Source organism: Bubalus kerabau, chromosome 8 (assembly GCF_029407905.1).
Source record: "Bubalus kerabau isolate K-KA32 ecotype Philippines breed swamp buffalo chromosome 8, PCC_UOA_SB_1v2, whole genome shotgun sequence".
Classification (NCBI taxonomy): Eukaryota; Metazoa; Chordata; class Mammalia; order Artiodactyla; family Bovidae; genus Bubalus; species Bubalus kerabau.
Genome location: NC_073631.1, coordinates 118,154,716 through 118,166,974, shown reverse-complemented (window position 1 = coordinate 118,166,974; position 12,259 = coordinate 118,154,716). Strand labels below are relative to the sequence as shown.

The following is a 12,259-nucleotide window of genomic DNA, read 5'->3' as shown; positions in this document are numbered from 1 at the left end:
ATTGGAGATTCAGCTTCAGCATCAGTCCTTTCAGTGAATATTCAGGGTTGATTTCCTTTAGGATGGACTGGTTGGATCTCCTTGCTGTCCAAGGAACTCTCAAGAGTCTTCTCCAACACCACAGTTCAGAAGCATCAATTCTTTGGCGCTCAGCCTTCTCTATGCTCCAGCTCTCACATCTGTACCTAACTACTGGAAAAACCGTAGCTTTGACCATGTTTCTTTATGAATTTCATTTTGAAAGAAGTTCAGATTTACAGTCCTAATTGATTTCTTAGATTTAGCAGTATAAATGCTTTATCATTTTCATATCTCTTTGCATTGATCATCTAGCATTTCATTTTCTAGTGATTTAAATACATCCTATTTCTGTTTTCTTGGTTGGGCCCCCAACCTTTTGCTTATTTTTAAAAACTCAGGTTTAGTTTATATACAGTAAAATTCATCCATTTAGTGGGTTTTGACAGTTGCATACTGTCATATAATCACTACCACAAAGGTAAAGAACAGTTCTGTCATCCTGAAAAATTCTCCCAGGCTCATTTGCTGTCACCCCTGACCCCATCTTCTGCCCGAGGCAGTCACTTACCTATTTTCTGGCCCGGTAGATTTGCCTTTGCAATAACATCATGTGAATAGAATTGTGAATCGTGTGTCCTTTTGATTCTGGCCTTTTAACTTGGCATTATGCTTCGGAGAGTCATCTGTGTGGTTGCATATGTCAGTAGCTGTTTTCCTTTTTATTGCTGAGGTGGCTTCTGTTTTATGGTGCCTGCTGCAGTTTATCATTTCCCGGTTAAGGGATATTTGGGTGGCTTCTACTTTGGGACAGTTAGGAATAAAATCGGGATAAATATTCACTTGCAGGTTTTGGTGTGAACCATAGCGTTTTTATTACATTTAGCTGAATACCTAAGAGAGAAGTAATTTTTTAAAAATGCTGAAGTATTTTTCAGTGTAGCTATACTATTTTGCATTCCCACTTATGGTGTGGATTGGATTGGTAGGCCATTTCTTGTTCTGATTCACCTTTGCTCACAGGTGAACACTGTGTCTCTGTGTCCGGGGGGGCCTGTTGGAGACCTGGCCTGGGTCTAGGATGGAGCCTTGCCCCTCCTCCATGATGGAGGCCCCGGGCACCGTCCCCCCCCCGCCCCCCCATTCCTCCATCTACAATTGGTCTTGAGCTTTGCAGGTGGAAACTTTTTTTCTCTCTCTCTCTCTACCAGTCCTTGGCTTTTTGTTCTCCCTGGGAAAGTGGAGGAGGAAGATCTGGCTAGGTCTCTGTGTCTTCCTCCCCAAGTTGCGCTTCTGCCCCCAGGCTTGTCCCGTGACTGGTGTGTTCCCAGGGCTCTTCCCCAGGCCCCAGTGGTGGCCCTGAGCCCCTGGGGAGGGGTGCGGAGAGAAGCTGGTGATTGGGCTATAATTCACCGCATGTCTGCAAGTCCCAGATGCTGTGTAGTCTCATACCGCCTCCCCTTGGCCTGGAGCAATTTATAAAATTGTCACTGAATTCATAAGCCTGCTTATATGACATCCGGGGGCCTCTTCCTCAGGTTAAGCAAGTGCTTGTGTCTCCTGTCTTCTTGGAAGCACCTTTCGTTCAGTTGAAGGTGAATTGGCTGCTCTGTGACTCCTGTAATCAGAAATGTTCAAGAAAAGTGAATTTGTATGTTGTGACCATGGGGCCAGAGCTCTCCGTGACTTTCCACCTCCAGAGCAGAAGCCAGGAATTTCCCTTGCGCATCCTTTAAACTTAGCAATAAATTACTCTGGGCTGTCTGTCTTTATATCCTGCATCTCTTGTAACATTTCCTATTTCTTTAATAATTTGAATATTTCTCTAAAAATATTTTTGTTGTGGGTCTGTTGTGTGGTGAAATTTCTGAGGTCAGTGATTGTACCCATGAAATTAAAAGACGTTACTCCTTGAAAGGAAAGTTATGACCAACCTAGACAGCATATTAAAAAGCAGAGACGTTACTTTGCCAACAAAGGTCCGTCTAGTCAAGGCTATGCTTTTTCCAGTGGTCATGTATGGATGTGAGAGTTGTACTATAAAGAAAGCTGAGTGCTGAAGAATTGATGCTTTTGAACTGTGGTGTTGGAGAAGACTCTTGAGAGTCCCTTGGACTGCAAGGAGATCCAACCAGTCAATCCTAAAGGAAATCAGTCCTGGGTGTTCATTGGAAGGACTGATGGTGAAGCTGAAACTCCAATTACTTTGGCCACCTGATGCGAAAAGCTGACTCATTTGAAAAGACCCTGATGCTGGGAAAGATTGAGGGCAGGAGGAGAAGAATGAGGATGAGATAGACGGAGATGAGATGGTTGGATGGCATCACCAACTCGATGGACATGGGTTTGGATGAACTCCAGGAGTGGGTGATGGACAGGGAGGCCTGGCGTGCTGTGGTTCATGGGGTTGCAAAGAATTGGACATGACTAAGCGACTGAACTGAACTGAACAGAGACTTAGGAATAATTTCAATATACCATCACATTTGAGTGATAGTTTTGGATATAAATTGAAGGTTAAACTATTCTTTGTTAGTATTAATGCTTTAAAAGTATTGCTCCATTTCCTAGTCAGTTGATGTTGATGTCCATCTGATTGTTGCTCCTCATAGGTAATGTTTCTAGGGGACGAAACAAACCGGAAACAGGGTATGCTGAAGAAAACGTAAATTTTAATAGCTTAAAGAAAATTATAAATAAGAAAACTTAAAAATTAATAAAATACTAGCTAAGGATATTGGTGGATAGCATCCTTGAGGCAAGAAGAACACTTTTCCCACATTGGACTTTATTTTTCTGAAAACAGACTACATGTAATTGTGTGTGTGTGTGTGTGTGTGTGTGTGTATCAATAGGCAGCACATTTATTACAAAATGGAAATAGATAATATTGGAAAAACTTAAAATAGGTAACATTTTTTTTTTAAAAAGGCAGTTTGTCGAGAGGTCCAATATGAATTTAACTTCTGTTAAACATTATCTGAAAAGATTGTAGATAATTCCTGTCACCTGTTAATGCAAGACTGGGGTAGAGACTACAGAGGTGATGGTGGAAACTTCAATACCTGAGAAGAAAGAGTTGAGGGCAGCAGCCATACATATGTTGTGAAGAGAAAATATATCCAAGAGGAGTGGTTCTTTTTCATCCTGTTTTCTTCCTAAGATCCCTTACTAAGTATATTTTCCATAAATATATATATATATATATATTTTTTTTTTTTTTTTTTGTCCTTTAGCTTTTAAAGTGGTCTCTTTTTAAAAAAAAAAATAATAGATTTTATTGTTTAGAACAACTTCAGGTTTACAGAAAAATTAAGTGTATGGCAGAGTCGCCATTCCCAACCCTCCCGTGCCTCCGTTTCCCCTGGTGTCAGCATGTTGCCTTAGTGTGGTATCTTTGTTACAACTGATAAGCCAGTATTGATACCTTAGTATTACAGTTCACAGCTGCAGTAGTGTTCATTCTTGCCTTACATAGTCCTGAGTTTTGATCAGTGTGTGATGGCCCATCCCTGCCTTGGTTACAGTGTAGCAAATGAAAGGCCTCACCGTTCCAGGTTCATCCTGTTCCCAGTGCGCTCAGACCCTGGTCCACCCCTTCCTCCCCCTCCACCACTAACTGCTCGTTAGCCCGCTTACATTTATATTTGTGTATCTCTGTGTGTGTGTTCCATCTGGTTAAATAAAATTTGGTTACCACTTGCTTTACACAGCTGGGATATAATTGAGTGGCCATTAAACCATACCCTCTTGTCCAACCTTAGCTTTTACTTTATTCCTTTTTAATACTTTGATTTTTTTTTTTGGAGTCAGATTTAAAGGAAAATTGTTTTTCTAAGTACAAAATATAATATTTTGGTATATTTACTATTTCTAAAAATCATGCTGTAGAAAAATAGAATTGTAAATGTATAATTACTATAGATTTAAACACTTAGCTTGCACTAAAGACAGTATTTAATTTTAGAGCACAAGTATTTCTGCAGTTGTCTGGAACTTGAAATCATTAAATAAAACTACTTCTCTGTCTTTCTTCCTTTTCATTTTGCCAGTGAACAGCTCTGCGCTTTTTGTTACTGTGGTGAAAAAAGTTCCTTAGGACAAGGAGACTTAAAACAGTTTAGAGTAACGCCTGGGTTTATTTTGCCATGGAAAAATCAGCCTTCTAACAAGAAAGATGTTGATGACAACAGCAGTGGAACTTGTGAGAAAACACAAAACTCGGCACCACGAAAACAAAGAGGACAGAGAAAGTAAGCGATTTGGAATATAAATGGGTCAAATGCAGTAAGACTATATATAGTTTATTTTCATTGAAATATTTTAGACTATATGAATGGGATTGTTACCAAATGATTTCTTGTGTTTCCAACGTCCATACAATGCTTTATGACTCACCATTAACCCAGCAAACATTCATTTTCTCAAAATTTTCTTTATTTAAAAAAACGTTTAGTTGTATATTAACAAAAAAGAAGAAAACTTTAACGAACATAATATAAGCCTAGAGGGGATTCATATACATGGAATGAAAATTTTTAAGAATTAATGAGATCTTTCTTTCCTTTTTCTAAATGTTTTAAATAGTTTGTAAGAATATAACACAACAGAATAGCAAAACCAAAGTGGTTTTTACTAGTCGTGTCCTTTAAGTGTCATTTATTTATTTGTGTTTACACTTTAGAGAATGGTGAACCGTCCTATAAACACTTACACTATAATACAGCTACCCTTTCTAAAGTTAAAGGTCTTTTTTAAATAAAAGAATTTACATATATGTATCTAGTTATAAATCAAGTGTAATTAAAAAACATTTACTATTTGTATAATCATACATGTATGTCTATATTCATGGATGTTTTAGTTCCCTAAAATTCCTATCTAATATGTTTATTTTTGGAGTTAAATTTTTTTTATATATTTTAGTTTTTTTTGAAGGCCATCTTCATACGTGGACTTGGCTCTAGTAGTTGAGGGAGTAGAAGTTTCTGTGGTTAATGAGAAAGTGTAAAAATTAATTTAGCTTGGAAGGCTCACCAGCTCTGGCCCTTGAGGGTGATGATGTAATCACCCAAGTGCCTGCCTGGCTGGCGGCCAGAGTTAAGTACTGAGGCATTGTTGTGTTGTACTTATTTGATTGGCTCCTTCTTTTGGACTGCTGCCAAAGCCTTGAAGACCTGAAGTAGGAAATGAAACAATAACAAGAAAAACTCTTTTAAAAGAATTTAAGGTGGAACAGCTTAAGGAAGTTCAGAAGTATTGTATTTAGAGTTTTGATGTTTTAAAGGCCATGGCTTGCTTTACCTTTTGTGATCAGCTGAGTGCTCACATTCTAATAAACTGTATCAGAAGTCCAGGAAACTTCCAAAGTCCATCAGTCATTAGTAAATTTAATGGACTGGACCAGGTTATATCTTATATACTGATGTTCTGCCTTGAATGATGGCAATTAATAAAGAACTGTTCTGGGAAGTACAATTGGGTTTCATTTATTTATTTTATAAGCTTAGTTAATTTTTAATGAAAACTTTTATGAGCTAAAAATAATTATGTAAAAAATAACCTTGGTTTAGTGAAAGTCTTTATATGCACTTAAGTGTTTAACAAGTTATTAAGTGATGATAACAGGCCAGTTAATGGACCTTAGGAATAAAACATGTTTGCAAAATTTGGAAATCATTTAGCTTGGTAATGATTTTAAATATTTACAATATTTATGTTGCTAATGAGTTGTAATCCAGATAGACAGCCAGTTAATTTTTTTAATTTGAAAAGCAGGATTTTAAAATAGTTTTTCCCTCATAGTGTACTAAATATAAGAATATATAATCAAGGAATCATTTCCTCTCTTCTTGGTTTGTTTTAGACTTAAACTTTGTTGGGGGGGTATGTGTGTTTCTGCTCTTTCCTAAGCTGGGCTCCTGTCACCCTTAGGGTTGACATCACATTGTCTGCATACACAGTGACTGTAAAAACTTAAGGTCAAATTTGACTAACCTACTGGTTAGGAACTGGTTAGTAATAGAATGTTTAGTCATTCCATTGGTTTTTATATTTGTGCCCCCATCAAATTCTGGTGTAAAGAAAATATGTTCAAACAGTACGTTCATCGTTATAGACAAACTGTTGGTCTTTTTTTTCCTCCTGATAAATTGGCAGTGACTAGTAATGAAGGTGTATTTTCAGGAAGGGCGCGATCATATTTATAGGAAGGTTTGTTCTCATTTGGTTCACCGTGGGCATTCATAAAAATGAGATTTGGAATTAGCATAGCATGGTGAACTTTAAAAAAAAAGTGAGTGTGCATTTCTAATGGTGCACATAAAAAATACTGGTTATTTTGTACATGGTTTGATATTTAAATGTACTTACTGAAAAATGTTAATACTTTTTCTCTTTCAGTGATTCCAGGTATAAAAAAGTTTAGTTCCCTGGTCATTGTGCTGATTTTCTCTTAATAGGAATCATGATAAATATCCAGCAGACAGATGTGCAGTGAGTTATAATCTGTATTCAATAGTGACTTAATCCAAAATTATCATCAGGCTGAATACTTTGATATCAGGAGAAAATTGAAGTTTTAGTGCCAACCATCTGATTTCCCGTGTTTACTGTTAGACACATTAGCAGTCATTATTTACTTACCAATCTCAATGAATATCTGAAGTTCTAGGGTTTTGAAAGTATGAAACCTCCCATCTGTGGCATATCTTATTCAGCATTCACTTTTATCAGGAACTTTTAGCTGTTGTTACACTATTTTCCTTATTCCCAACTCACCAGTAGCTGTTTTGGTTTTGCTTTTGACTTGTGGTTTATCAGGTGACGTCTTAGCGGAGGGTACACGTAGCGTCGCGGCATAGATCGGCTGTCAAGATTGCTGACGCGTTCCCCTCCCCCTGCCTCCCTCGTCACACTTCGTAGTGGGTTTTCCTTCCCCTGGGAAATAACCTTTCTTTCTGTAAACTTAACTGCTGGCCCTGTTGTTGGTAGCCCTTGCCATAAAGCATGTTAAAGATTTCTGATTTGCTCATGTTAGGTTTTTTAAGCATTTAAGTAAGGCCAAAGGGAATATTCATTTTATATGACAACATACAGTTCCTGACTAGAATAGTAGAGTGTCAATTAAAAAATTACAGATTTATAACATTTCCTTATGGATTTGGAGACTTTTTTTTAGTTGTTGCTTACATGATATATAATATAGCTACCCAGTTTTATATTATTATTAATGCTATGAGCAATGACATATATCCTAGAAGTTATTTTATAAGCAGTTTATGCAAAATAAATTAAAATTGATTTGGCAGTACCTTATATTTAAGTCGTTACGAAGCGAAACCATTTTCTCCTTTTTCTCACTTTCACGTGTTTTGTGTTCTCTTTTCCAGGGAACGGCCTCAGCAGAGTGTCCCGACTTGTGTCAGTGTGAGCACGCAGACTGCTTCAGACGACCAACCTGGTAAACTGTGGGATGAGCTCAGTCTGGTTGGCCTTCCTGATGCCATTGATGTCCAAGCCTTATTTGATCCTACAGGTATGAGCCAGTCTTCAATAACAGCTATCTCTTGATTCTGCAAGGCTTTTTAACTTGAGCCAATTATCAACTTAATAGTAAATAGCATTCATCTAGAAATAATTATCACTGTTGTTAAAAACATCTTCGTTAAGTTCGCCTGCTTAGGTAAAAAAAATTGTCTAATTAAGTTTAACTTATTTAGCATCTGCACAGGGCCATAACTGGGCTGTGGATGCTTTTATAAATATTTGCATTTCACTTGTATAGACAGCAGTGCCATGGAAATCTGACAGTTGCAGAAAGAGAGATTATAAAGGGATCTGTGAAAACCTGAGACCATGGCAGGCTGGGTCTTCCTAAAGTAGGGGTGAAGGATAATAGATCTTAGCCATGTGGATGTCCTGTAATACAGTGTAGTAGCCCATATTTATGACTCAGTGCTGTTGGGGCTTTGAGTAAATTTCATTCTGCAGTTGAACTGCATGTAATTGTTCAAGTGATAGAGAATTTAAAGACTGAGCTGTTATCGATGATTGGTGTGGAATGCAGTGGAAGAGTGGTGTATATGTAGTTTGTCATAAAGTAAGAAATAAATTTCCTTTATAGTTATGTAAATATATCAAATAAAAATATAGTAATATTTAAATAAAATTACTAGAAACTAATTTCTTGAAGAAACAATCATTAATACAGTGTGCATTAGAATCACTTGGAGGGTTTGTTAACATAGCTTTCTGGGCACCGTAGCAAGAGTTTTTGATTTGTAGGTCTTGGTTGTGATCTAAGATTTGCATGTATCACAAGTTCCCAGATGATGCATTTTGAGAAGGGCTGCTTTAGTGGAATCACAAATATAGGATGCATTGTATATTCACACGTTAGAATCGACGGAAGGGTTTTACATCTTTACTTATCAGCGTTAATATGTTTATTGTTTACTTATTTGCTTCTTTTCACTTTAACCATGTTAGGCACTTGTTGGGCTCACCACCGTTGTGTGGAGTGGTCACTGGGGGTGTGCCAGATGGAAGAACCGTTATTAGTGAACGTGGACAGAGCTGTTGTCTCAGGGAGCACAGAAGTAAGTAGAAGAAACACATATTTAAACCACAACTTTATAACATTTGCTGTGTCAACATAAAGATCCACTTGTAAAATTTATTAAATGATTACTGTAATGTAAAAACCCTTAAAATAGGAAATTATTGCTATCCAAGGGTAGTTTGTGCAGACCACTAGATTATATAGTATGTTAAGTTGTGCAATAAACACTAATCTTTAAATAATTTACATTTAAATAAATTAAAATTTTTAGAAACAGAGATTACTGACTGTACTTAGGCATCTTACACTTTTAAGACAAAACTCTTTGACGAAGATTTAAATTAGGAGAGACAGGATTTGACACGTCTTTAGTCCACAATGTGAGCTAGTTCTGTTTGCTATTTTAAAAATTGATTAAAATAATTTCTTTTCAGTCAAGTTGGCAGTTTGGTTTGTCTTTCTGGCGCTATCCCAAAGCAATACCGTATACACAGTCTGCCATCTTTCAGAGCTTTCACTGTGATTTTCAATCAAAAAATAAATGTAGCATTTACCTTCTATCTATAAAGCAAGAAACCCTGTGAAGTAAAACTGCTTTGCTGCTTAAAAATTCCCCTTGGTTTTTGACAAATATGTTTGGGAGAAGTGAAAACAGGCCTTCCAAAGGAATATTAAAAGTGGAATTTTTTGCCATAGAAATTACACAGATTTAATACAGATAAACCTTTTAAAGGCATAGTTGAGACAAGGATTTAGATTTAAGTAATTATTCAGTTACTGTAACATTTACTTTACTCAGATGATCAAATTGACCTAATTTAAATGGATGAGTAACTCTCACCTCTAACCTTAGTCAAGTTAGAGTGTTTGTTTTGGAAGTGTGACCTTACATTTAAAGGCTTACATTATTACCACATTTTGAACAGTATAATGCCCGGTAATGATTTCCATAGTCTGAGCATATTTGATGGCCACGTCATTGTTGTGATAGGTCATGGAGCTGGTTCTTCCCTGAGCTTCTTAAAAGTAGTTTTGGAATATTTTCGGACAGTGAGAAGCAGAAGCGTTATAGGAAAGGCAGTGAAGAAAAGTGAAAAGGCACTTTGTGGTGTTGGGTTGTTTAACTGTAGCAGCTTATTTTTGATAAGGCCATAGGGAAATGGGCACTCATTTGCCTGTTGACAGGAATGCAAATGGGTGCCTATCTTTTGGAGAGAAGGTTGGTAGTGCCTCACAAACTATATATGCACTTATCTTTTGACCTTTCTGAGATTCTGTCCTGAAAATATGCCTTCAATAATACAGAAACTTGTGCCATTAAAGGTTAATACTTGCTAGCACTGTTTAATTTGCAAAGTACTGTAAACAACCTGAATAACCGCACAGAATAGAATGGTTAAAGAAGCTATATATATCTTTTTATACAGCTCTGACTCTTGGAACCATAGGAATGTTTCACCTACCCTGTAAATAAGCAATTACAGCTGTCTGGGCTCTGGGAGAACCTTAAAAGGAATAACCAAATTCACAGGGAAGGGTAGAGAAGAAACTGAGCCCTGAAAAATAGTGTATTGACTAGATACCCATAAAGCTAAAGACAAAATCAAACAAAAACTGCACATACATGCCGTAATCTAGCGAGTACTATTCTAAAATGATTGTTGTGGTGTTAGAATGGAGTTATCAGAGGTATCAATATAAACTCATGGTTTTTAGTATTTATGTGGACAGATACTGAAATCCAGGTATGTGTGTATGCAAGCGTTAGTATGCATGTGTGTATCTCCTAGCTCCGTCCCTTCTGAAAGCCTAGAAGCAGTGACTTCTTCTAGCAATGAGCCTGTCAAGTGCCCAGATCTTGGTTTGTAACCAGCGTTCTCCAATAAAAAGGACCAAGGCTCTTGGAAGTGGCTCACGGTGCAGGGAAAGACCAGGTGCCAGAAAGCAAGGAAGTGCTGACTGAGATGGGGACTTGTTGAAAGCATAGGAGCCAACCTCAAGGAGCTCCTAAGAGCTGGACCAACTTGAGCAATAACAAAAATTAATGATAGTCTTGGGTTTTCATCCATAGAGTGATCCACACTGGTAAATAGATAAATAAGTAGCGAAGGTCAAGTTACATCACTTCTCTGATTAACACTCTCCAGCTACTTCCCATTTTATTAAGAATAAAAAAAAAAAGCCAGTCGCTACTGACCACCTGGGCCTCCCTAATCTTCACGATCCCCACGGGCACTTCTGAGACATGGCTCGCAGTAACCCTTCCCCTCCCTCGCTTCCTTCAGCCGCCCTGACCTCCGCGGTCTTACTGAGAACTGTCCACCTCTGGGCCTTTGCAGTTCCTGTTCCCTTTCTGCTGACTGTTCTCCTCAGACTCATGCATGGCTCTCTCCCTCGTTTCCTCTAGGTGTTTACTCAAGATTACTTTATCTGTGAGGTCTTTGCTGGGTTCCCTGTTGAAAATTCAGGTGCCTCCTCCCGTCACACCCCTGGTGGACTGTTTTCTCCTCTGTACTTACCGGCCTCTAACACAGTGTGCATTTACTTAATAGTCTTGTCTGTCTCTCCTCTCTAGATAATAGTGCCATTCTGATAACTGTCTTTTTCTGTTTTGGTCATTCCTCAGTAAATGTTTGTGGCCTAAATGAATAGCACTAAAGATCATTCATGGAATCATTCATAGTTACGAGAAAAAAATAAGTGCCAGAGTGTTAAAGGAGGTCACCACTGTGGTGAATTTTACTCACATTTATACATTTATACTTGTCAGAAGAACCCTTCTAAAATAGAGGACATCTTTATAGTTCTGCTTAAGTGATGAGGGTGGGGATGTGTGACAATGACTCTTTGAAATCTCAAAAGGTTCCTTAGGGGCAAAGTATGTAAAAGTGCTGTTGAGCCCAGAACAGGCTTTATTTTACAAAAAAAAAAAAGGTGTTACAAATTTGTTGACCATTATCAGGACAGCATGTGACTGAATAAATTACGGTACCTGCCTCTGTAAAGAAAATAAACATTTAATCTGCCTCTTCAAGATGAAGGTGATGTTCAGCAATGAGAATGCAATGACTTCTCAAAGGAATATTTGCTGGGGGTATTTTGGTAACAGATGCTACCAAGTGAGCATTTGGTAACAGATGTTTGGAACTGTGTCTATTGTTAGTTTATTGCCAGAAACAATGAAAGTTTGTACTCAAACAAACAACAAAATATTCTCACATTTGTTGCCAAAAAATCCTGGACACAGAATTTTCTGAGTAAAATATTTTAAAGCGTTGATGTATGTTTTAAACCCATTTGTTAAAAATTAATATTTTTTGACTCTGGAAAGGGAAACTCCGCTGGCTAATTTTTGAGAAGTTTGGCTGGGATTGAAAAATGGTTGTTGAAAACAGGTGCCTCTGTTTAGACCTCCCTATTTTTGTGGGAATCCTTTTTTAAAAAACCTTCGACAGATGCTGAAATAAACAAGTAGAATTGGACCTTTCAATCTAAGATGATGGAAAAGAACAAGATGCAAAGCTCAGATGGGGGTGTCTGTACGCTCTAAACTTTTGGGTTGTTCACATCTTTTAAGAAAGAAATGTTTGAGTACGTGTCCTTTTTGTCGTTGGAACATATGTATCTCTCCTTTCTGTCACTTACCAACATGTGTCAATTTATGTTGTTACTGTGAGC

General features: G+C 37.5%; 1 protein-coding gene across 14 annotated transcripts in view; it reads left to right on the top strand.

Moving 5' to 3' along the window:
• KMT2C (lysine methyltransferase 2C) overlaps window positions 1-12,259 on the top strand; it is a 262,313-nt gene that overhangs the window by 99,967 nt on the left and 150,087 nt on the right. For all 14 annotated transcript variants that reach the window (XR_008718183.1, XM_055591334.1, XM_055591330.1 and 11 more), the window contains 3 exons: window positions 4,071-4,271; window positions 7,410-7,555; window positions 8,509-8,618. Coding sequence is in view for 13 of the 14 variants with exons in the window: in XM_055591334.1 (XP_055447309.1) it covers window positions 4,071-4,271; window positions 7,410-7,555; window positions 8,509-8,618 (457 nt within the window). In the remaining variant the exon portion in view is untranslated. The remainder of the gene's footprint in view (window positions 1-4,070; window positions 4,272-7,409; window positions 7,556-8,508; window positions 8,619-12,259) is intronic.